Source organism: Panthera onca, chromosome C1 (assembly GCF_046562875.1).
Source record: "Panthera onca isolate mPanOnc1 chromosome C1, mPanOnc1 haplotype 2, whole genome shotgun sequence".
NCBI classification, from domain to species: domain Eukaryota; kingdom Metazoa; phylum Chordata; class Mammalia; order Carnivora; family Felidae; genus Panthera; species Panthera onca.
In genome coordinates, this window is record NC_138346.1 from 200,817,287 (window position 1) to 200,843,076 (window position 25,790).

At 54.2% G+C, this 25,790-nt stretch overlaps 1 protein-coding gene across 6 annotated transcripts; it reads left to right on the plus strand.

Moving 5' to 3' along the window:
- The first annotated feature begins 386 nt into the window (after positions 1–386).
- FGR (FGR proto-oncogene, Src family tyrosine kinase) lies at positions 387–19,517 on the plus strand. 6 transcript variants are annotated; one of them, XM_060624691.3, is made up of 13 exons: positions 387–561; positions 8,462–8,524; positions 9,510–9,742; positions 10,236–10,338; positions 11,156–11,254; positions 14,766–14,869; positions 15,116–15,265; positions 15,969–16,124; positions 16,210–16,389; positions 16,997–17,073; positions 17,320–17,473; positions 18,504–18,635; positions 18,746–19,517. In XM_060624691.3, exons 3-13 carry the CDS (start codon positions 9,523–9,525, stop codon positions 18,952–18,954), a joined length of 1,584 nt encoding a protein of 527 aa, XP_060480674.1. In that variant the 5' UTR covers positions 387–561; positions 8,462–8,524; positions 9,510–9,522; the 3' UTR covers positions 18,955–19,517. The 6 variants fall into 6 exon arrangements, with proteins under 6 accessions (XP_060480674.1, XP_060480677.1, XP_060480679.1 ...); XM_060624694.3 differs by having other exon boundaries at positions 9,513–9,742; XM_060624696.2 differs by lacking the exon at positions 387–561 and adding an exon at positions 6,206–7,414 and having other exon boundaries at positions 9,513–9,742.
- Positions 19,518–25,790: the final 6,273 nt, after the last annotated feature.

Consider the following 25,790-nt stretch of genomic DNA (forward strand, 5'->3'; position numbering starts at 1 on the left):
TTGAGTAAAGCCTGCCTGCATTTGGTCCTCAGTTTTCCCAGCTGCAAAAGGGGGTGGGGGGGGGGGGTGGGCTTCAGTGATAGAGAACAGCTGCTTCTTCACCTGAACTCCAATCAGTCTAAAAGAGCAGGTGCTTCTGGGGGGCTGGTGAGGAACCTGCCCCTTTGGAGGGACCCCTCGGGGAGGCTGTGCTAAGGGGTCCGGGTCTGGGGGAGGAGCTGGGGAGCAGGGCGAGGGCTGGGAGAGCCGAACCCCGGTAACCCGGGGGGAGGCGGGAAGTGGGAGCAGGCGGGCCCGGGATTTGAGGGCCCCTCCCCCCCGGGCAGCCGGCTCGGGGCTGGGGCGGGCCTGTGAGTTCTCCCCGCCGCCGCCGCCGCCGCAGGGCTGCAATAAGAGAAGTCCGAGGCGGCTTCCTCCTCCGGGCCCAGAGCGGGCGGCGGTCTGAGGCCGGCAGCTCCCCAGCTCCCCGCCCCCGCCCCCCCACGGCGTCGGCACTCGCGGCTGCTGGGAGCCCGGCTGGCTCTCCCGGGGTCTGTCCGAGGCGGCCTCCCCTGGGACCAGGTAGGCGGCCGTCAGGTGGGGCCGGACGGGCAGCGCGGCGCCCCGCCTCCGACCCGCCCGCGCCCTGGACGGAGGGCTGCGGGAGGCAGGCTGAACTTGAGCAGAGCTGAGCGAGCCGAGGGCCAAAGGGACCTCACCCCCTCCCAGCCCCCGGGAGAAGGACTTGAGGAGGAAAACTGAGGAGACCTGGAGAAAGAGAGTGATAAAATCTGGAGGGGGGGGGGGGGCTGAAGGAATATTGGGGAAAGCAGACCGAAGGGACCCTCTCCCCCCCCCCCCCCCAAATGGTAGGGAAAACGGAGGGAACCTGTAGAGTGAAAGTAATAGAATTTGGAAAGGGGGCTGAGTCAGGGCAGAGGGACTAAGGGGACTCTCCCAACAGGGGCTGGGGGATAAACTGAGGGGACCTTGAAAGTGAGGAACTGGGAAGAAGCTGGAGGGTCTGGAAGAGGGGAACTGGGGGTGGGGGAGGGTGCTGGGAGGACCAGGTGAGAGAGTTTGCTGGAGGAGGTCAAGGAGAACCGTTTCTGGAGAATGCACAATGTGGGGCACAATTCTGGGGGTCCAGGAAGTCCCCCTATCCCAAATCAGCAGAAGTCGAGGGTGAGGCCTGCAGCCCAGAGGGCGGGGAGGCAGCCGAAATCGCAGCCCCCTAAACTTTCCCGCCCCTGGCACTGGTGGGAGGGTCCCGGACGACTAGGGGACTCCTCCGAGGCGCTAGAGGCGTGGGTCCCGGCTTCCTGGGGAAGTCCCCGCCCTCAGCAGGGATGGGCCCCTCTGGGTGCCCCCTGCTCAACCCCCCCCCCCCCCAGTGGCGGTCTCGGTCCGCGTTCCCCTCGGGATCCGGGAATTGCTGGCAGCCCCGACGGAAATCCTGCTTTTGACCGCGATTGCCCGGAGGGGCTGTCTCCGTAGCAACCAGAGGGTGGAGAGGGAGAGACCAGCGCTTGGCTGCTGTTGGGCGCGTTGCCCACGCAGTCCCCTTTGGTACCCCCTCCGCCCCCATTTTGGGTCCTCAGTCAGGGGCAGGCTTCTGGACAGAGGAGTAAGGCAATGATGCTAAGTGTTCAGACATTCTGGGGTGAGGATCTGCAGTCGGGGGGAACTGAGCCAGACTGGGCTCTTGATTGCTGTCTGACTTTGGGCCAGTTACAGGGCTTCACTGGGCCTCGTTTTCCTCATTTGAATTATGGGGGGGCGGGGAATTACCTCTGCCCCCACTCAGCCCCCATCCCCCCATCCATCCCAAATCCCCAGAATCAGGTGCAGAAAGCAGTTTTTGCACAGTGTCCTTAGAGGGGTTATGAATTATTACTGACCTAGGGGGATGCTTTCCTTCACCTTCTCAAAAGCATGGAGGGGGTACAGAAAGCCTGACAGGGTCTCCGGGAGCAGCACACAAGTGACATCTAGTAAATAAATGTTTATGGATCTGTTGAAGCCCCATACTGGGAAAGTCAGCAGGTTTGAGGTTCCGTCCCCCAACCCCTCTGAGGCCACACCCAGTGACCCCTGAGCCTTTAGGCATCCTTCCATCTGTGGGACCGTGGAAAAGCAGGGCTTTCCGTTCTCACTTTACAGACAGGAAGATGGAGCTTCAGCAGTGAAGGACTGACAGGGCCAGCAGTAGGGATTTGAATCCAGGGCCTCTTGTCCCTGACGTGGTGAAGGAAGTAGCCAGAGCTGAGGCCTCGGTTCCCCCCCTCACTCCTGCTAAATCCCCTGCAGCCCTGTGGAGAGGGGAGTGGGTGACTGGGGAATGGGGGAAGATGGTGCGGTGTTCCTGGGCTGCATGGCTGGTTCCTGCTCCCCAGTGGGCCCGAAGCTGTGAGCGAGGTGTCAGGATGTTTGTGAGTATGGTTTGGACTTTGAATGAGCATGAGCCTGTGAGCATATGTGTGGGTGTTAGACTGTTCTCTACAGCCACCTGGGGCTAATGTGGCAAAGGAAGTGGCCAGACCTTGGGAGGCTGGGTAGGGGGGACCCCAGAGCTGGGGAAAGAGAAGCCAGGACCCCTTGTGCACCAAGCAGACCAGCAGGCCAGCAGACCCCCTAGTTTAAGGGTGTGGGCTGGTTTAAGGTGCAACCAGGAAGGAGGCTTCCTGTCTGGAAGACTCCTATTCCCTCAGCAACCCCTGAACCACCCATGGCTCCCATCTCCCCAAAACCTTGAATCCCTAAAGACCCTTATTTTAGAAGCTGGTGGGTGACTTTTCAGCAATAGATGAGAAACTACCATTACCCACACACATGGAGAAAATTCAGCTGACACATTTAGGATCATGTGGACTAAGAGCAGTGTGACAAAGATAGGCCCCCTCCTCCACATCCACCCCCCCCCCCGCCCCCTCCACCTGGCTCTACCAGGTGGTAGAGTCTGACCGAGGTATGTCTTCTTAGACCCCGGGTGTTCAGAGGTAGGGGGTTGTTAAGGCCTCAAGAAAGGATGGTGTGGGATGGTTAGAGGTTCAATGAGAGCCAAAGGCCTCAGTGAAAAAGATGGGGGTTAGTAAGGACCCTGGAGTTCAGTGAGGGGGGGCAGGGCCCTGGCAGGTGAGAGACAGAAGCCTTCAGGAGGGTCAGGTCTTGGTGAGGGGATGGGGTTCAGTGGGGCCAAGACTTGTGTCCTGCCCCTGGCTGGCCCAGAGCCCCGAAGAGTAGCCGGAACTCTTGCAGGATGGTGGTTTCCGGCTGCTGCCCAAAGTCCCAGTTCCCTCTTTCTGAAATCCCACCCCCCATTTGACTGAACCAGCCCAGCCCTCCCACCTCACCCTGGGAACTTCTCTTTCTTCTCCACCCTTGCCTGCTCCACCTCCCTGGGCCCTGGAGGGGCTTCCTCATGGGAAAGGAGCGGAAGTGAAAGTTCACTGAGCACCAGCTGTGCACCTGGTGCTTTCACAGTTGAGCCTCAGAAGCAACCCCACGAGGTAGAGATTTATATTCCTATTTTCTAGGCAAAGAAACTACAGCTCAGAGAGGTGAACCAACTTCCCCAATGTCTCGAGCTAGCTGTCAGGCTGTGTAGAATTCAGCTTAAATCTGTTTCCAGGTCCCACTTGGATACTTGGCAGGGGTTGGGGGTGGGTGTGGAGGGGGGGGAACAGGACATCCTGTGTCTACATCAAAGCCCTGACATGGCTTGGAGAAGTGTGGACCTCAAGAGAGGGTGGGTGGGCCCGGGGCTCCTATGTCCCGGAGTAGGGCTAGGCTGGAGGCAGGCTCCCTGCTGCGTGGCCAGCTGCCATATGGCAGGGGTGGTATGTTCAGTTGGCCAGGGGCTAGAAATATGACGTATACGAGTCAGGGACAGTGTGACCTCCTGCGCAGGCTCTGAAGAATGCAGCCACGGTGTGAACTCAACTCTGGACCTGAATTAATGGTCCTGGCTTTGAATCCCCTGTGTGGCTGTTTGACCTTGAGCGAGTCACTTCCCCCCCCTACACGCTAGAGGGGGATGAACTGATAAATGGTCTCTGGGGGGCCTTCTAGCTTTGCTGCTTGTGGTTTTCAGCCTCACTTGACCACTGCACATTGGTCAAGGGCCACATCTCTTCAAGCCTTCCGAATAACTGCACGGATGCAAATGCTGAGGCTCAGAGGGGCTTATATCATTCATCCAAGGTCCCAGAGCTACTAACATAAAGAACAGGGACGCCTGGCTTGCTCAGTCGATACAGCATGTGACTCTTGATCTGGGGGTTGTGGGTTCAAGCACCATGTTGGGCATAGAGCTTACATTGAAAAAAAAAAAAAAGCAAAAGAACAGAGTCGGGTAAGGCCACACAGAGGGAAGTGTTGAAGGCAGGAACACCTTGGTCTAGGAATAGACCTCAGCTCTGGTACCCACAACCTGATTTTGACACAGATGTGGCTATAGACACTGACTCCTGTCGACCAGCTGTTTAAGGGGCATACTCATAAACCGACCCGAGTTCCTGGGGTGGCCAGAATGCTTGTGGCCCCTCTCTGAGCTGCTGGCTCCCTTTCTGGTGTTAGCAGGCAGCCAGTTCAGCTCTGAGAAGAGAAGAGCCTGGGTTCAGATTCTACGGCTGTGAAAATGACGACCGTCCGAGAGAACCTGGGCTTCGCCTCTCAGGGCTGTAGCGAGGATTTAGAACGTGTAGCACAGGGCCCAGCACCTTGTAGGTGCTCGTTAAGGGACACACATTATTGCTTCTACCAGGGCTACGAAATAGAACGGTGCCTACGGTGGAATTAGAGCCAAACTGATTGGGGTTGCATTTTAGTCTCCCTCTACTTACTGTGTAATCTTGAGGAAGTTACTAAACATCTCTGTGACTCAGTTTGCTTATCTGTAAAATGGGGGTAGTAATAAAACCTACTTCCTCAGGTAACCAAATGAGATCATGCATGGGAATTGCTTGGCACAATGCCAGGCGCTGAGTAAGTGTTTAATCAATTGGACATTTTAAAGCATAATCGTTATTAGCCAGACTTCGAGGAAGTCAAATACCCTTGGCTTTGCACCAGTTAGGATCTGCGGGAGAGTCCTAGGGGCTGTCCGTATGCAGATACCCAAGCACAGAGGACCCAACCTGCTTCCTCTGCCTCTTTCCCTCTGCTTTGGAATCTCTCGTTCTCGGTCTTTCTCTTCATTCCTACCTTTCGCTTTTTCTGTCTCTGGCTCTCTGTTATCTATTTCTCATTTCTATCTCTCTTTGTCTCTTCCTTTTTCTTTCTTTCTGTCAGCCGGCTGCTGGAGCCAGCTAGGATTGGCTCTGGGGAGCTGACTGTGTGAGTCTCTTCCCAGCCCAGTGTTCGGGAAGTCACCTCGGCTACTCGAAATCAGCCATGGTGGGAATATTTATACCATGGAAATCAGCAAATGCTACAAATCAGGACCTTTTTTTTTTTCTTTTCTTTTGAGAGTCAGTGTACCAGCACACTGCACTGTTTCTCTCTGTGCCTGTCTTTCTCCTTGTCTCTCTGTATCTCTCAGTCTCTGCCTTCTCTTTCTTGGTTTCCCCCATTTCTTCCTTTCCTCTGACAAAGCTTCCTGAGTGAGGGCACATCCAGTGTGGCCCCCTCAATGCCTTGGGCCATGCAGATGCCAAACCCTTGCCCCACCCCCTCACCTCACTTCCCTCAAACCCCTTGGCAAACTGGTGCCCAGAGAGCCATGCCTGGCCCTGGGCTTCAGTCCCCATCGGGGAGTTCCAAGTCCTGAGAGCTGTTCCCCATTGCCTGTGCCCTTCACTGTCACGTCTTCCTCAGCCCACACAGCCCTCTGCCTCTTTCTAGAGGCTGACGGTTCCTAAACCACCCCTCCCACCCCATTCCAGTCATGCAGAATTTGGGGCTCCCATTAGGCTGATTTTAAAATGTTGTGGTAGGGGGTACCTGGGTGGCTCAGTCGGTGAAGCATCCAACTTCGGCTCAGGTCATGATCTCAATGTTCGCGAGTTCGAGCCCCATGTTGGGCTCTGTGCTGACAGCTCAGAGCCTGGAGCCTGCTTCAGATTCTGTGTCTCCCTCTCTCTCTGCCCCTACCCTGCTCATGCTCTGTCTCTCTCTCTCTCTGTCTCAAAAATAAATAAACATTAAAAATCTTCTTTAATTTTTCAAAAATGAAATAAAATAAAATAAAAATGTTGCGGTAGGGCGCCTGGCTGCCTCAGTCAGTGGAGCATGTGACTCTTGATTCCGGGGCTGTAAGTTCGAGCCCCCCATTGGGTGTAGAGCCTCCTTAAAAAAAAAAAAAGAATTAAACAAAATAAAAATAAAAATGTTGTGGTAATATTTATCTGGGCATTGTCGGAAGTGGCAACCTTGTATCTATGTGGGGACCCAAGAGGTTGTGCGAATTTGTGTCTCTTACAGAGAGGCGCTCTGTGTGGGTCTGTGACCGGGGAGAGGGGTCTGCAGATCTGTGTCCCTCTGGGGGCTCCGTGCATCTGTGCGTGCTTGCACGGTTGGCTGTAATTATCCGTGTCTGTGACCGGGCAACGGAGAGAGGTGGTTCAGATGCTGGAGCCCAATGTCAGGATTCATCCTGTTGTGTGACCTGGGGCCCAAACTCTCTGTGCGTCGGTTGCCTTACCGATATTAGCAGTACCTCGTGGTGGTGTTATGAGAATAAAACGTGGGGATATACGTAAAGTGTTTAACGCGGTGGCTGGCGCGTAGTGAGGGCTGTAAACTCTGGGTACGCCGTTCTTGTGGAGAGGCTGTGTGTATGGCTGTGTGTGTGTGTGTGCGTGCGTAGATGGGTGAGGGCCGGAGGTGTGTGTACGTGGGGAGGTGGGTATCCTTGAAGAGGTATGTGTGGAGAAGAGCTCAGAGTCTCTGTGAGGTGCTGTGTGTAGGCAAGGTAATGTGCGCGTCCAAGAATGTGTCAGGAGGGCTGTGTGAATCTGGGCATGGGCCCCGTGTGCCACTTGAGACGTGTGTGTGTCTTCCTGTGAGAAGACCTCCATTCTCACCCTGCAACCCTTGTTTTCATCTTGTCCCCATCTGTCCCCTCGGTGCCTGAAATCCTTTCCCTCCCTGGGCCCTGGGTGGCCTCACCCTCTACCTGTATACTCTCCCCGGCCCTGACCAGCCTTCAGTGTCCTGGGGCCTTTCAGACACACTGGTTGCGCCCCAGGGGAGGGGTCCCGAGGTGAAGATCCGCAGCGATGGCTTAGTGAGCACGGGCTATTTTAGGGCTCTTACCACAGCCCGCCTTTGCAGTTCACCAGATGGGTGTCCCTCCCCTACACACACAGGAGAACAGTTACGGTGAAGAGTGAGAGGTGCTGGTAGGTCTAGAGTGGGGGTCGGGGCACTGATGTGACAGAGCCATCGGCTAGGCAGCTGGATCTGGTGGAGCCAGGAAGCCTTCCTGGAAGAGGTGAGTGTGCTCAGTAGGAGGGGCAGGATCCAGAGAGAAGAGGAGGAGGCTATCCGTAAGGGAACTGGACTTAGGGGTCAAGAAAGGCAAGACGAGGGCACCCGTCACAAAGGTCCTCAGCCCCTCTGGGAGAAATCAGGGTTCACTGGGTTGGCCCCACCCTACAACTCACCATTCCTCTCACATCTTAGGAAACCGAGCCCTCTCCCCAGCAGTTCCTCTCTAAGTGTTGCAATGGCAGAGTTTCTGGCGGGGCGTGGGGAGCCCTTGCTCAATGATCTGCCTGCCCTGTTGCTCAGAGGACATAGCTACCGGGAAAGCCTTGGCTTCTTTAGGGGCTCCCCAAGGAATCCTGGTGGCCCTGGCTTCTGACCTGGGCCTTTTTTGACGTGGGGGTAGGAACCAGCTCTGGAGGTAGGTGTCCCCCTTCAGTCTGCCACCAGACGTAACCCTGGGGCTGCTGGGGGTTTACGGAGCCCGGGGTGGGCGCGGGGGCATCGTGCAGAGGAAGGGCCAGGGACTGGGGGCCTATGAGTGAGAGAGCACCGCTCGGTAGAAATCCAATGAGAGGGGCCAGTCTAACGCAAAAATATGAGCATCTGACTCCGAGTCTGTCAACCCGAGAGGCAGCCTGTGTGCCTTTGCGCGTGTGCGCGCGCGTGTGTGCGCGCGTGTGTGTGTCCACGCGCGAGAGCTTGGGCTCGTGTGAGAGTTGGTTCGTGTGAGTGTGTTGGTGTCGGCGGGCACGCCCATGCAAGTGTGTGTGGTGGGTGTTGGTGTGTGACTCTGTGCCGGGGCGTGTTACTGTCCGTGTTGGTGAGCCGGTGTGTCAGGTGGATGTGAGTGTGAGAGAGTTGGTGTGGGTGATGTGTCCTGCGTGAGGGTGGATGTGTCAGCTTGCCAGGGGCGGCAGGAAGGAAAATGAAGGCAGAAGTCATGCCGGGACAGAGCCCAGGACTGGCTTCCCGAAGAGGGCAAATCTGGCAGCTGGCTCACAGGAACCTTGGCCCAGCCTCCGTCTTCCACGTCCTTCTCTCTCGCCCTCAGGTCTCTGGCCCCTCCCGAGGACCATGCCGCAGCCCCACTGACCCAGGAGTAGGGGCCTGAGGGGTGAGTGGGGAGAGCGGGGACTGAGGGCTTTCAGGGTCAGGAAAAGGGGTGGGGTGGCCTTCCCGAGCCCCACAACCCATCACAGCCCCCTCCTCCTACGTGGGCCCTGTTGCTAGGTAACAGATGGGGGAACCATAAAGAGGCAGCCTGAGAGGCCAGAGGCTGGACCCACAACAGGAAATGGCCTTGATCCCCCTCCGCAGGGAATCTCCAGGTGCAGACACACAGAGCCCTCACACACGCTCACGTGCCAATACGCCTCGATACATAGACATGCACATACGCAGAGGGAGACACACATATACACCCAGAGACATCCAGACGTACTTACACACACACACGGACACCCACACACACAGACAGGCATATATGCTCCCGCACAGGGCTCTACACCTGGTCATGACGCACAGACATGGAGGCACCTACTCACACAGACCACCTGCATGCACGGAGAGATACACACACACGCACACGCACACACTTGCACAGAAGCACGTACATACGTGTGCAACTGATGAGACATGAACACCCCCGGAGCCATCACGTGCGCAGACACGCACCCACACTCATACCCGCACAGACACACAAACACTCACAAGAGGCTGCACAAACACATATAGACACACACCCACAAATGTGTGTAGTCACAAATACTTAGAGACGCACAAAAGACGCACATGCACCAGCACTCTGAAGAGTGTCACAAAACCACAACACGTTGATGGAACAGGAGGCAAAAATATATGAATCAACCCAGCAGCGTCCCAAAGCAGCGCATTGAGGGTGTACATTCTCTCTCCGAACAAAGCAGCGGGGAGATAGACCCAAAGGTAGCCCTGCCCCGCCTTCACCCCTCACTAGGGGGGGACCCGGAGAGGGGAAACCGCATGCCTGCGTGAGTGTGCGTGTGCACGGGTGCACGCGTGTGTGCATAGGGCAGCACGTCCGGCAGGGGCCCCAGAGTGAGGCATGCCCCATTCTGTAGCAGGGCACCTGGAATGGGCTGTGTGTTCTGCAAGAAGTTGGAGCCGGGGACCAAGGAGGATGTTGGCCTGCAAGGGGACTTCAGGGGCAGTGGGGCTGTGGACCACTATGGCCCTGACCCTACTCAGGCCCGGCCTGTGTCCTCCTTTGTCCATATCCCCAACTACAACAACTTCCCCACTCAGTCCACCAGCACCCCCTTCCTCGATGGGGGCGTCATCAGGGGCATCTCAGGTGAGTCCGGTGGGTGGGAGGCAGGCACTGCCTGGATCCTGGGAAAACCTGGGGGAAAGGGAGACGTCTTTAGGAGCCTCCAGTGTGACGTGGGAAACACGGCCCGGCTTTCAGAGCACAGTCTGAGAGGGAGAGTGTACAGGCCTACCTTCAGAAACCCAGTTTCAAGGGTAGACATAGCTCTGTTCCCATCTGAGAGAGGGACCCTGATGACGGACCCAAGTGGGAAGTCTTGGCGGGGAAGAGGAGTGGGTGACTTGGGAACTCCCCAGGGCGAGTGGGATGGGCTTGAGGGCTTGTGTCCTGAATCCACGTGGAGCCAAGCTGTGAGGCCCAAATCAGAAATCCACTGGACTCCAAAGGCCTTTGGGAACCAGTCACTGCAGCAGTGGGGAGGCATAGAGCCTGTGTGAGGAGCAGGATTCTGGGGGTGCAGTCACCTTGGAGTCCCCTGTCCCATGCCCTACCCTGCTGAGTAGCCCTGACTCTGCAGGGGCTGGGGTGACCCTGTTCACCGCTCTGTATGACTATGAGGCCCGGACAGAGGATGACCTCACCTTCACCAAGGGTGAGAAGTTCCACATCCTGAATAACACGTAAGTAACCAGGTCCCCCAGCTCAGGACATGGCCTGGGGTGGGAACACGACCCAGATAAGAATCCTACCTGGTCCCTCAGAAAGCTCCAGCCTAGTTGGGGACACAGATACGTGACAATAACAACTCTGAGTAATTGCTGCCATGTAGGGGGAGCATGGGAACATAGGGGCACAGAAAGAACACTATATGCGGTCTCCAGGATAGTAGTGATCAGGGCAGTCTTCCTGGAGGAGGTGATTGCTAAGGTGAGACTAGAAAAAACGAATAGATGTTGAGGGAAGAGGTGAGAAAAGAGGAAGAGAGAGTGAGAGAGAATGAGAATCAGTGATGACTTCTGGAAACCACCCGGTGGTTCAGTCTAGGTGGATTATAAAGTACGAGGTGTAGAATGGAGAGAGCAGAAGCTAGAGAAGTGGGTGGAAACAGATTCTGCAGTGCTTTTTAAGCCATGTTGAAGAATCTGGATTTTATCCAGAAGGAAATATGCAGTCATTGGGGGTGGCTGAGGATTTTTCAGTGGGTAAGTGACCGAATTAGCTGTCCACTGCCTACCCAAACCCCAGCCCAGCTGAGGAGCCAGAGGAGAATGCCAGGAGTCCTACGTGTCCCCAGACATGTTGCTTCTGTAGGAAGAAGTCTCTGGGGCAGCTGCAGTGGCTGAGGGCAGAGCAGACAAAAACCCTGGGGTGTGTGTGTGTCCACAGTGAGGGGCTGGCAGGGCTAGTCTCCACCTGACCTTTTGCACGGCCCTGCCTGGCCCCAGGGCTCTCCAGGGGGCCGGGTTGCCACTGACAGCCTGTGTCCTGTGCCTGCAGTGAGGGTGACTGGTGGGAAGCTCGGTCTCTCAGCTCTGGACAAACTGGCTACATTCCCAGCAACTACGTGGCCCCTGTGGACTCTATCCAGGCTGAAGAGTGAGTAGGGTGTGGGGGGGGGGGGTGGCTATCCCTATGGACAGGACAGGACCCTGGAGTCCAAGGCCACCTCTGAGTCACAGCCCCACTCTGAGCCTATCTTCTTATTTACAATTCTGTGAGGTCATTTTGTGAATAAGAGAACAGTGATGATAATGACAGTAAACAATATTTGTGTAGCACGTACCATGTTCCGGGCCCTCGTCAAAGTGCTTTCTGTCTATTAACAGAGTTAGGAACTAATCTTATCCTGTTTTATGAATGAGGCAACTGAGGCACAGAGAAATCAAATATCCTGCCCAAGTTCACATGGCTAGTAAGTAGGTGGAGTTGGTATTTGAACCCAGATAGTCTGACTGCATTTGCTAAGCATTCTCCATATTGACTTTCCGTGATAACAACAGGACATGCGTTTTAAAAAATTGTAAAACGCTGAACAATTGCAAGGGGACACTACTTAGAATTAATTCTGTTAAGGAGGCAGGGGAGTATCATTCATGGTGTACCATTATAACCCGAGATGTGCTGACAGGTGCTTTACCGACGTTGAGGCATTTAATTCTCACAAGTACACATTTGATATTATTATTGTCCCCATTTTACAGATGAGAAAACTGAGGCTCGTAAAAACTTTTTATCTATGTGCACCTATATATACATATATGGGAAAAGAAAAGATTGGAGAGACCAGGACTTGGTGACTAATTTGACATTGGGTGATGGGGAGTGGGAAGAATCAAGGATGGCCCAAAGTCTTCTTGAGAAACCGAGTGGGTGAGGGTGCCATTTGCTAAAGTGGGGAACATGGGAGCGGGTATAGGTACCTGGGTTCTGGGGGTGGGGGACTCGTTGGGGTGAGATTCGTAGAGAGGAACAGCCAGGTGGAGGACCCTGCCAGGAATTGGATTAGGCTGTGCTTTGTAGGAGAGGGCCCCCGCCCAGGCTAAGCCAGGCTGCTGAATTAGCCCAGAGGAAGGGGTATCTCTTCCTAGTTGGCATTAAGGCTCTTCGTTTGCTGCGGCCCTTGCAGAGGCACAGCTGGGCCGGGGTGGAAATCTGGGGCTCTTCAGGATGGAGGTGACAATTAAAGCTGCATAGGAGGGTGAAGGAAGAGACGGAGAGTGGGAAAGAGGTTGGCCCTGGGACCCAACTTTGGAGAAAGCTGCCTTAAAGGAGAAGTTGCTGTTGGAAAACCAGGCCAAGCCAAGTCAGAACAGCCAAGAGGGTGGAGGAAAGATTGCAGGAAACAAGAAAGGGAGTGTCAGAGGCTGCCACTGGGTTTGGCAATGGGGGTGACCTTGGTGAGGGATCTCTCTGTGTGAAGAGGGGGGCGAAGGCCAGACAGCAGGGCCTGGTAGGGAGTAGGAGGTGAGGAAGCAGAGACCCAAGTGTGAAGTGCTTTATCAAGTGAAGGGGAGGTGAGAGATATAACAGAATGTTGATGGCAAGTTAGGGCTTAGAACAGTTTTGGGGGGAAGGAAGAAACATGGGCATATGTAGAGGTTGGTGGGATGGAGAGGCTTCATGTGGGGGCTGGCTGGTAGGGGAGAGATGTCTCTGAGCAGAGGGGAGTAGATGGGGCCCAGAGCTCGGGGAGCAGTGAGGCCTTCATCTGGGCGAAGTGGTAGGAGTCATGGAGGACAGAACGGGTGATGATGCAGAAGGTAGGAGGTTTGGGGGGTTCATGCTTGTGTCCACACCCTCAAAGCAGTGTCACGAAGCTCTGAGCTCACTCACTACAGTGTCATGGTTAAGAGCAGGGCTGTGGTTAAGAGTGCAGGCTCTTGAGCAGACAGCTTGGGTTCCTATTCTGGCAACACAGCTGAAGAGCGTGTGGCCTTGGGTGAGTTGCTTAACCACTAGGTATCTCAATTTCCTCATCTGTCTAATGGGGGGTGTGTGTGTAACAAAAGTACCTACCTCATAATGTTATAAGAATTAAACGGGGGGGGGCCTGGGTGGCTCAGTCAGTTAAGCGTCCAGCTCTTGGTTTCGGCTCAGGTCATGATCTCACAGTTCGTGGGTTCAAGTCCCACGTCAGGCCCTGTGCTGACAGCTGAGAGCCTGGAGCCTGCTTCGGATTCAGTGTCTCCCTCTCTCTCTGCCCCTCCCCTGCTCGCACTCTGTCTCTCTCACTCTCTCTCAAAAATAAACATTTTTTAAAAACTGCAATTTGGGGTGCATCTGGGTGGCTCAGTCGGTTAAGCTTCCAGCTCTTGACTTCATGATCTCAAGGTTCATGGGCTCAAGTCCTATGTCAGGTTCTGCACTGACAGCGCAGAACCTGCTTGGGATTCTGTCTCCTCTCTCTGCCCCTCCCCCACTTGTGTGCTCTGTTTATTTTTTTCTCTCTCAAAATAAATAAAGTTTAAAATTTTCTTTTAAATTATTTATTTTTGACACAGAGAGACGGGGAGAGAGAGAGGAGGGGGAAGGGGGGCGCGGACAGAAGATCCAAAGCAGGCTCTAAACTGACAGGAGCAAGCCCAATGTAGGGCTTGAACTCATGAACTGTGAGATCATGACTTGAGCTGAAGTCAGACACTCAACTGACTGAGCCACCCAGGTGCCCCCGCCAATTTTTTTTTTTTTTTTTTTAAGCTATCATTTGGTCCCAGGAAGAATATCCAAGAGAGAGCAGGAATGCTTGGGCCTGAGGTTGAAGTTGAGACTTAGAAGAACATCCAAATTTAAAATTTTTTATTTTTTTTTTACATTTTTATTTATTTTTGATAGGCAGAGAGAGACAGAGCACAAGTGGGGGAGGGGCAGAGAGAGAGAGGGAGACAGAATCCGAAGCAGGCTCCAGGCTCCAAGCTGTCAGCACAGAGCCCGACGCGGGGCTCGAACTCACAAACCATGAGATCATGACCTGAGCCGAAGTCGACGCTTAACCAACTGAGCCACCCAGGTGCCCCAAGAGTATCCAAATTTAAGAACGTGGAGGAAAAGCGGCAGTCAGAGCCAGACAGGAACAGTCAGAAAGAGGGGAAGAAAAGCAGGAGTGGCTGTCGTGTGGAAGTCACAGGAGGAAAGGGTTTGGGGGTAGGGAGGAGTGTGGGAAGGATCTGAGAGATTGCCGGGGTAGTGAGAAAAGAACTAGGCTGGGCAGGTAGACTTCATCAGCCAGTCCTATGGGCAGGTCACTTCCTCTCTCTGAGCCTCAAGTTCCTCATCTGCAAAATGAGCCCCTAGAGGATCAGTAGTGAGATGCATTACGGGACTGGTGGCACCCTGATGAGGTCACGGACGACGGGGGTCCTCGCGATTTTAATTGAAGAGAAACCCAGAGAATGAGGAGAAGCCTAACCTTTATTGGGCACTCCTGTGAGCCAAGAATTCTACCTTCCTGTCTCCATGCTCCTCATGACCAGGCTGCAAAGCAGGTGTATGAGCCCCGTTTCATGGGTGAGGAGCTGGAATCTTGGCTCCTGAGGTGGCTTTTCCCCACAGGAGGCCGAGTTGGGGGTTGAACTGGGTGGATCTGCCTCTTTCTGGCCCTTCCCAACAGGTGGTACTTTGGAAAGATCGGGAGGAAGGATGCGGAGAGGCAGCTGCTCTCCCCGGGGAACGCCCGGGGGGCCTTCCTCGTTCGTGAGAGTGAGACTACCAAAGGTAGGGTCCTGGGAAGGGGCAACTGGGAAGCCGGGCTATTATGGTGGGGCTAGGAGAAGTGGCGAGGGGTTTGGGTCAAGGCCCAGGGCCCAGACTGGGACAGGGATGGGAGGGCAGAGATAAGACTGGGACCGGGTTCAAGGGATTTGGCCATCCACATTCCCAGTCCTCAGGCATTTGAGCCTCTCGGGCTCCCAGATCAGGAGTGGGGAGGAGAGCAGGCTTGAAGGTGACCCTTTCCCACAGGTGCCTACTCCCTGTCCATCCGAGATTGGGACGAGGCCAGAGGCGACCATGTGAAGCATTACAAAATCCGCAAGCTGGACACGGGTGGCTATTACATCACCACACGGGCCCAGTTCAACTCCGTGCAGGAGCTGGTGCAGCACTACGTTGGTGAGGCTGGCCCTCAGGGCTGGTGTGTGCTTCGGATCCCTGAACCAACCCGCTGAGAATTAGGCCCAGGGAAGGAAAGGGGCTCCCAAAGCAGTAGTGCCTGGGGCAGAACTGGAACCCCAGTTTCTGGGTTTCCAGCCCAGGATCCTGCTCTGTAGGATTCCAGAGGAAACAGGGGTGAGGCTGTCCACGTCCAAAGGGTGCCCCCTAATGTCCGAGCTGGGTAGGAGGCTGAACAGGCCTGACTTGCAGGATGGGCTGATGGGTTGAGAGGAAGCTGGGAATCAATGCTCAGGTTTCTGCTTTGGTTGATTAGGCCAAAGATGAGGTCCATGGAAGGGGGAAGGCCTCAGGTCCACATCTTTGTCTGGAATCCCTGACTCCATTTCTACCTGTTGGAATCCCACCTTAACCTTGGAGGCCCAGCTGGAGGCCACCTCCTATGGGAAGGACACCCCCACCCCCACCCCGTCCCTGCAGGGATCATCTCTCCCTCTTGGTGCCACCTCCTTCCTTGGACAGGAACATGTTCACCTACTCAGTGGGTCAGGTTGTCTTCTGCCCCAGCCTGTGACCTCACCTGTGGCCTAGTTCCTTTCCACTGATCTCAGAGGGGGTTGGGGGGAGCCTGGGATGGGATGAGGAATGTGTGGGGCATCCTGGCCTGCCTGTGACCTTCAACACCCCCCACCCCACTCCTCAGAGGTGAACGATGGGCTATGCCACCTGCTCACAGCGGCCTGCACCACCATGAAGCCGCAGACAATGGGCCTGGCCAAGGACGCCTGGGAGATCAGCCGCAGCTCCATCACGCTCCAGCGCCGGCTAGGCACCGGCTGCTTCGGAGACGTGTGGCTGGGTACGCAGGTCCCGAGGTCCCGGGGGCTGGGCGAGGGCTTGGGATGTCGGCGAGCCGGTGCTGACGAACCGCGGCCACCTGGCAGGCATGTGGAATGGCAGCACGAAGGTGGCGGTGAAGACGCTGAAACCGGGAACCATGTCCCCGAAGGCCTTCCTGGAGGAGGCGCAGATCATGAAGCTGCTGCGGCACGACAAGCTGGTGCAGCTGTATGCCGTGGTGTCGGAGGAGCCCATCTACATCGTGACAGAGTTCATGTGCCACGGTGAGGGGCAGGGTCAGGAGGCGGAGTCTGGGAGGGCGGGATTTGGGAGGAAGTTCAGATGGGGATCTCTAGGGGAGGGTTCTGAGTGGCGATCTGTGACGCGACGGGACAGGGGACTCGGTGGAGTCAGAGAGCGAGGCCGGGATGGGTGAAACCGCCGTGAGTGCTGGTAGTGGGGCGGGGCCAAGGTAGACTGGCCGGGGCTGAGGCTAGGTCTGGCGGGGTGGAGCCTCCGCCGCGGCAGGGCGGGAGGGGCGGGGAGTGTCAGCTGGTGGGTGGGGCTTGGGCGAGTAAAGACCGAATCTGTGAAGAGGCGGGATCTGGGGCGGAGTCTGAGTGGGACGTGTCTAGGGGTTCGGAGGAGGACGAGAAATGAGCTGTAGGCAGAGTCCGGGTGTCTGTGGGACCTGGGCCTGGGTGAGACCTATGAGGGATTGAGGCACCTGGCAGGATCCTGGGTGGGGACGGATCTAAGTGAGAGGGCTGGGAACGGGGCGGGGCCAAGCGCCGTGAGAAGGGCTCTGGACAGGGGCGGGGCCAAGCGAGAGAAGGCTGGCCTGGAACCCGCGGTAGTCTTGCAGCTGGTTTTCTGAGTTCCTTTCCTCAGGTAGCTTGCTGGAGTTCCTCAAGGACCAGGAGGGCCAGGATTTGACACTGCCCCAGTTGGTGGACATGGCAGCCCAGGTAAAAGGCAGCAGCCTTTATCTCAGACTCCACCTCTATTAATTCTCCACAAATCCTTGTGCCCTCGAGCACCTACCCTATCCCTGGAAGTACAGCCCCATCCGCGGGATCATCTGTGCGACCTGACGCAGAGCACTGCCCATCTCTGAGCCTCAGTGTCCTCATCTGGAAAGTGGGTTTTTCAAATGATCTCTCACACAAGCCACCCACAAATGTTCCCTTCTATCCATACCTTGGCCCCCCTAGGTAGCTGAGGGCATGGCCTACATGGAGCGCATGAACTATATCCACCGCGACCTGAGGGCAGCCAACATCCTTGTTGGGGAACGGCTGGTGTGCAAGATCGCTGACTTCGGGCTGGCCCGTCTCATTGAGGATAATGAGTACAACCCCCGGCAAGGTGGCCTGTCTCTCCTTACCTTCCAAGAACTCCCTATTATACCGAGGGGCTGCCGCAAGGCCCCCATACACAGGGATTCCCCCCGCTCCCAGACTATCCCGGGCACTCCCATCCCGATGTAGTGTAAGAGGCAACTCTTGAGTTCAAATCCCAGCTCCTTTACTTACCAGACGAGTGGCCTTGGGCAAGTCACCTAACCTCTGTGAGCTGTTTTTTCTCATCTATAAAATGAAAACGTCCAGACAACAGGAAGCCAGCAGATATACACCAGGCACTGCCGTAATTCTCAAGTGAAAGGCAACAGAGTGGAACGATAGGAACTCTGTAACTAGAATGCCCAGGAACGAATCCTGGCCACTTGTAAGCTATGCGATCTGGGCAGGTTACTTAACTACTCAGTGCCTCCTTTTCCAAATCTGTACAATGTGGATAATAATAGTATCTACGTCACAGGTTTTTTGGTGAGGGTTCAGTGAGTTAATGCATGTAAATCACTTTAAAACAGTGCCTGGCAGGGGGGCCTGGCTGGTTCAGATGGAAGAACATGCGACTGTTAATTTCGGGGTCATGAGTTTGAGCCCCATGTTGGATGTAGAGGTTACTTAAATAAATAAAAACTTTAAAACAAAACAAAACAAAACAAACAAAACAGCGCGGGCATGTAGTAAAGGCCATACAAATGTTGGCTGTTAGTATTAAGAGAATTATTACAATGTTTGTGAAGTACCCAATACTATACTAGATACATAGTAAGTGCTGGCTGCATACCAGGTCCTTTCTGTAATGCTCAGAGACCTCTCTATTTAGGGCCCCCAATCCTAAGCACAACATTCTCTCTCGCTCTCTCTCTTTTTAAAGTTTATTTAAACAATCTCTTCAACCAACGTGGGGCTCAAACTCATGACCCCGAGATCAAAAGTCACCTGTTCTCCCAACTGAGCCAGCCAGGCACCCCTGCACGCCATTCTCTTAATTCAGCTGTTCCCAGGGACCCCCTCAATGACTTTCCCTTCTCTCCCAATCTCTCCAGGGGCCAAGTTCCCTATCAAGTGGACAGCCCCAGAGGCTGCTCTCTTTGGCAGATTCACCATCAAGTCAGATGTGTGGTCCTTTGGGATCCTGCTCACTGAACTCATCAGCAAGGGCCGAGTTCCCTACCCAGGTTTGCTGGGGTGGGGAGGTGGAAGGGTGGGGGGTCATGGGAAGGGCTTCCTCCCGGTTGCCTCTTCCGGAGGGGCTAGATCCCTCGACTGACAGAGCCCCACCCTGCAGGCATGAATAACCGGGAAGTGTTGGAACAGGTGGAGCATGGGTACCACATGCCATGCCCTCCGGGCTGCCCAGCATCCCTGTACGAGGCCATGGAGCAGACCTGGCGTCTGGACCCAGAGGAGAGGCCTACCTTCGAGTACCTGCAGTCCTTCCTTGAGGACTACTTCACCTCCACAGAACCCCAGTACCAGCCTGGGGATCAGACATAACCTGTTTGAGCATCAGTCACCTTTCTAGGGTACCCACCAATCCCTTCCAACCCCCAGGGCTCCGGTCCCAAAGCCCCAGGCTTAGAACCCTACAGGGTCCTAGCAGGTCAGAGCAACCTGCTTGCTCTGACACCATCGAGGCCAATCCACTCATTTTAAAGGTGGGGTAAATCGAGGCTTGGAGATCATCCCTCACTCTGGCCCCAAGCACTGTTTCTTCCCTTCCTACTTAGACCCCTACCTCTCAACTCTCTTCCCACCTCTCCTCTAACAGAAATGCTTAGACTTAGTCTAGTTATTTATAAAACTGTATATCCTTTCCCTCATTTTCCTCCTATCCCTGTTTTTTTACCCTGTCATCCCGCCCTGAATTCACCTCCAACTCAATTCTCTTGTGTCTGTATTTTGCAAAGACAGGGAAAGTCTTTCCTGCTGGGTGGACACCGTAGTCCGGGACCGGGGTCCAAGCCCAGGGTGAGGGAGAGGCTCGCTGAGGGCTCACCACCTCTCTGAATCATGTGTGTGTTTATTGATTTTGTAAATAAGAAAAGTGATAATATGAATCCTTGAGCCATGAAAATCCCTTCTGTTAGGGCAAATGGTGGCCAGAGGAAGGTGAGTGTGACTGCTTTGGCTGCTGGGAGGAGGGGAAGGTGAGAGAGTGCCCTAACGCTAGGCACGACCCCAGGAAAACCAACATGAACAAGACCTGTCTCTGTTCCGGCGGAGATCACAGCCAGACTTGGGAGAAATCAGTACTAATAATAACTCACTTATTAAGTGTCTGCTGCATGCCAGATGTGTTTACATCCATCTTTTCATTTAATCCGGTTCTGAGTCTGATGCTATGATTAGCCCCCATTTACAGATGAGGAAACTGAGGCTCAGGGGTTACATGATGTACCAAGTTCACACAGGTGCACGTGACAGGGCTGGGACTTGAACTCGGGTCTCATACCAAGGCCCATGATCTTTCTAGACTCTGGGCTTTGGAAAGTGATCTTATCTGCCCCAGGTAGGTATTTGGAGGATCCTCCTCCCTCTAGATATCGGTAGAAAGATTCCCTGGAAATGCCCCCAGGTTGAGTGTCCTAAGAAAAGGGGACAAGGTGGCCAATGCAGATTGAGAATTCCTCGTGCTCAGCCCTGTGCTAGGGACTGCTGAATGGGATCAGTAAGATGGAGAGAGGCCAAGTGGTTGCTGAGAGGTGGTCACAGGGGCAGGACACTTAGCTCTGCACACTCAAACTCGGGCCATGGCTTCCTGAGAGCCAGTCTCTGGCTGACTAAACTCACAAGGGCCTGACACACAAGCTGGAGGCCCAGTGATTCTGCCTGTCCTGGAGTAAGCAGATAAGAGCACAGCTTTGGAACTTCAGTGCCTGGTGTGAATCTTGCCTCCACCACTCACTAGCTTTGTGACTTGGGCCAAGTTACTAATCTCTCCGAGCCTCAATCTCCTCACCTGTGAAATGGCAATAAAATGCCCAACTCACGTTAGTTCTCTTTGTCGCTACCATTTACGAATTATTTATTCTACACCAGGCGTCCTGCTAAGTGCGTGCTGTCATCTGATCCTCACGGCACCCCATGAGGAGGAGGCTATTGATCTTCTTCATTTTACTGATAAGGAAACTGAGGCACGGTGGAGTAAATAGTTTTAAGTAGTTGAGTGGGGGCTTGAACCAGATCCTCTGACCCCAAAATTAGTGTTCTTAGCCTCAATAGTCTTCTCCTAGGACCAGATTACTCTTGTCTATCCAATGGGGCTATGCCTGGTACCTGGATACCCATTTAGTTTCAGTGAAGGCCCAGCAGGGTAGTGAACCTCCTGGAGTTTACCAGGCCCTCACTGCTCCTCAGCAGAGACCAGAGCTACCTGAGCCTGGAATCCCTGTATCTGCTGGTTCCCTGTGCCTCCCTCTGCTTCAGCCGAATGAATTCTCCTTTGCACCCCCTTTTCTGTGCATCCTTCTGTTCCCTTCAGATAGAGCACAATGCAATTGATTAGGCCTCTGTTTTCTCAATTTCAATCACATCCTCGCCCTGCCTCCCTGAGATTACAGGCGGGTCACCTTGATTGCGGGTTTCCACCGTTCACAAAACTCTTCAGTCGTTTACAAAACCATCTCTCGCCTCATTCACTCCCCCACCTGGCTCCTCTCCTCCGTGATGCTGTGTGGATTTTACTGGCTTAAGACTCAGAGGGCAATTTTATTTCCAAGTTCATGGTGGGGGAGGAGGACACCTAATTGACTAATGCCGGGTGTTTCACATGCATCATCTAATTTGATCCTCACCACGAGGTCGAGTGTGTTTATTCCCATTTTACAAAAGAGGAAATGAAGACTCCGAGTGGCTACAGCACTCGCCCAAGGTCATACAGCTGGATGGTAGAGTCAGGATTTGAGCCTTTTGACTTAAAATCTCATGCATCCTACTGTGTCATTCCCTTATTTCATGGGGCAGCATGGAAACATATAATACTAACCCACAGTCAACTTCAGGGAGGGCATGGTGCAGCTAGGAGTCTGGAGTAACCCCACATATGCTGAGGATTATGTTCATAACAGAACTAAGTCATTTATTAATTTTGCAGACATTTACTGATGTCTCCTGTAGGCTGGTCTTGTCCAGGAGGCAGAACAGTAAATAATTACAACACTTAGGGGCAAGGTCAGTCTGGAGGCCAAGGGAGACTTCTTTGAGGATGTGAACGAGAAATCTGCTTGATGAAGCAGCCAGAGGGTGAGATCATCTCCCATGGAGGGAACAGCATATGCAAAGGTTCAGAGGTATGGTAGAGCAAGGCCAAGTCAGGCAAGTGCAAGTAATTATGTATGGGAGGATTGAGGGTGCAGATGAGGCAGGCAGAAGAAGGTTGGAAGAGCAGAGGCAAAAGGTAGGAGGGTCAGAAATCCAGAGATATGGCCCCTGAGTTGTGAAGAGAAGCCAGAGCAGAAATCTGGGGGGGTGGCCAGGACTTACTGGGGGTGAGTGTATCCTCGATCCTATTGTTCCAGGACTGAGCTGAGTGGACTATCTACTCCAGTAGTTCTCTCCCACGCCCTATTTTACACACACACACACACACACACACACACACACACACACCCCACAGCGCCAGGTTTGTCCTGCAGTGATGTCCATACTCCCTCTCGTGTCCACTCTGGGTACTACACCTAGAGCTCCAGGAAACTTTCCCCTGGGATGGGGAGACTAGGTGGTCCCTTCAGGACCTTCCCACCACAGGATGGGAAATCAATCACAGTTCTTGCTCTCAGAGAGCTCACAGTTTAATGATAGATGAATGGGACACACCCAGGCTGAAAATGGCAATAAAGAATGTATGGGAGAATAGTTAGGACTCAGTTGGACAGGGAGAAGTCTGGAAGGCTTCTCAGTGGAGGTGTTGCTTCGCCAGACACTTGAAAAAAGGAGCGAAAGTTTGCTTGGCAAAGAAGAAAGAGAAGGGCATTCTAGACTCGACAGAATTAAGTGAGCTCAGAGGCAGGAAATGGGACCGTGCAGGGAGTTACAATTAGGGAGGTGTGACTAGAGTGTAAATTTTCAGGGGCATTAGTAGCTAAAGATGAAGATAGCCAGGTAGGCAGTGGTCATGTCTGCCAGGTGCTCAGGCTAGGATTCTAAGCCTTGGGCAATGGAACACCACAGGATTTTGAGCGGGGCAGTAACAAAGATTCGCTGTTCAGAATGAACCCTTTGGCGACCAATGCAGAGGAAGGAATGGGGGGGGGGGGTGCGGCAGGGGAAGAGTCAGAAGAGGGATATCCCTTCGGACACAAAGAACTACACCAGGTCACACTAATAGGAGACGACATAGCTTTGAGCAGGTTTGTGAACTGTACGTATCAATACATGTGATGTCACTTACAGACATGTCAGTGGGATCCCAGGCTGAGCACCCACGAACAATTCCATAGTGATGTACACTCAGACGCATAACTCAGGTACACAAGCCCAAGGGAAACCAAGGACACACATTAACCTCCAGACATAGGCTGACAGTGACACACACACACACACACACACACACACGCACGTGCACGCAGTGTGGCTGTCAAGGACCCTACCCTGCCCCCTTCTGTGTCCCCCTCCTCCCCCCAGCGTCCTTCATCACCTCCAGCAGGAACAAAGCTGACCTTTGCCCTCTGGCCTCTGGCCTCTCCTCCCACACCCCCTGCCCAGAGGGAGGAGCTGTTTGAAGTCTGGACTGCAGCTGGGGTTTCCTGTTGCCTGGAGGAATGTGGGAGGACTTGCAGGGGGTGGGGCTAGCCTAGGAGGAGGGATAATGGGGGCCTGGGGGCCTTAGTTCCCACTGTACCATGATAGGCGGGGCTTCCTGCTTCCATGGTCTCTTGGGCCCCAGCTCTGAGCTGTTCCCATCCTGGGGAGGGGAAGACCAAGGCCATAATGGGCCTCTTGATCCTGGATCTCTGGCTCAGAGACTTAGAACAGTCCCTCAACCTCTCTTGGACTCAGTTTCTCCTTCTGTGGACTGGGCTGAACCACCCTCTAACAAGCCACACCTCCCCTGAGGTGAGCTCCAAGTGTGAGGCTAGGCCCAGAACTTCTGTCATCAGGGAAGGCAGTGCCCATCCCTACCCAAGGCTCATTTCACACTGCCCTTCCCATGAGCCCCAACAACAAAGGGCCCGGCTCCAGACTGCTGTGACCTCTCATTTATTGTCGTTATTATTATCATGACTCAATCCCTCAGCATGCCCTTGTGAGTTTTCAAAGTGAATTCTTGTGCCCAGTAAATCTCCCTGGCTGTGCCGGTAAGACAGGGAAGGAATTACTCTTCCATTTTACACATGTGGTAACTGAGACTCAGAGAGGTTAAGGACACACAAGTAGAAGCAGAAGCAGAACCAGATCTGTCTGGTTCCTACTCCCACATGGCCTCCAAACTGTCTGGCCACACGGTTTTAGCCCTAGACTCTCCCCTCTACTTCCTAGGGTCTAGGTATACCACCTACTGCGTACATTAAAACAGAAGTGGTTGTAGTGAGCTGAGCCCAGAAAGGGATGATGCAGACTCTTCCAGAACCTGGGTCCTCTTCTTCACATCTGCCTTCTTGGGGGGCGGGGGCGGGCGGGGGGAGCTTACAGCTCCCCTGCCCAGCCAGTAGTGACCATGACACTATTTCAGAGGACTGGGTAGCCCTTTTAGACTGCCGCTACTGGAGCAGGCATGGAGATTAGACACTAGGTGGCAGCAGCAGCCCACGGGAAGAATCAGTTTGAGTTTGTCTGAGTAGACCCCCCCACCCCCACCCCCACCCCCACCCCCCACACCGCACGCGATTTAGAGAAGCTCCAAGAGAAACACCAGCCTCCAAATGACTGGAAAACCTGGTAATGCTCGGTTTCCAGTGATGTTCAATACCTTAGGTGCTAAAGTACCCACCCTCTCTGGGGAGGGGACAGCCTGAAGCAGCCTGGGGTGGAAGGTGCAAGCTTGGAGACACAAAGTAACTTCAATTCCTCTCTGCTATGGCCTGCCCAGCTGATCTTCCCCTCTGCACCTCGTCATTAAACCTCTCATGTCTTTCGCGAATTCCTCTTCATCTCAATCTATCTGGGGTTTCTCATCTCCCCTAAACCATCTGGTACTACCCCACCCAACTTCCTCCCAACACTTGATTCAGACAGGGTGGGATCTTCAGCTCTGTGGCAAAGCCTAGTGAGTAAGGATGGTGGGGGGGGGGGGGGCGGCAGGTGTAAAAGAAAGGGAAACCTGAGCCTCTTCCACCCTCCCAATGCTAAAGTCGCTCCCATGGGGGACCAGTTAGAGCAAGATGCAAAAAAGCCTCATCTACTTGTGATAACTTTAGAATCAGGCTTTGGACCTGCAAAGGGCCCCTAACAACTTAAACCACTGCTTTCATTAATATCTGACCTTATAATACTTCCCATTCAATGAATAAATCTTTGAACCCAAGGCTTGCCTGCAAAGAGGAGCTGCTCCCAAATGGGGGCCTCTCCAGCTGGCCATGCCAGCCCCATGATGCCAGATCAATAGGTGCACTGTTTAGAGTCCTAGGTCTGTCTCATTGCCGTTGCCCTCCCTGCCCTCCCCCATCAAAGGGCCAATAGAGAGTGGCCCCCAGAACCCCCTTCTTTTGCCCTCTGGGGGTTTCAGACTGTCCTAAAGAGGTGTAGGGAAGGTGGTGACAGGGAGCTACAGTTGGTGAAATGTCACCACCTGCCTTTGTCACACGCTGGCCATCACACGGCAGGGCCAAAGGAGGAGTCAGAAACAGGTGGGCCAAGGACAAAGGCACTGCTGGAGGAACTTCAGACATGGAGCAAGACAGACAAAGCCAGCAGACACAGGGCAAAGGAATGTCAGACACACAGATGAAATGGGACTAGCGGAGTACCAGTCGGGGCTGATGTTGGTAGATACTGAGGACAGGACAGTGATCCTGCATTATTCATTTTGGTGTCCCCTGTGAGCCCTGCATATCTCAGTTAACATGTGTTGAATTAAAGTACCGAGGGAGGATATACAGATGCTGGGAATGAAGGTCAGACAGAGACCTGGGAGTCACAACTCCCTGTCATGGCCCAGAGATTAAGAAGTGGGCTTTGGGATCAGACAACTCCTGCCTGGTCTGCCTGGGCTCTACCAGTTCCAAAGGAGGGGACCCGAGCCTCACTGCCCTCATCCCTAAAGTGGAAATGGTAACAGCACCCTTTCACCAGGTCCTTTTGGGACTGAAGGGTCCTGCTGTGTCCAGTAAATGGCAGCAGCAGCAGCAGCAGTTTTCCTTCCTGGGCTGTCCAGCTACTTCCCCTCGGTAACC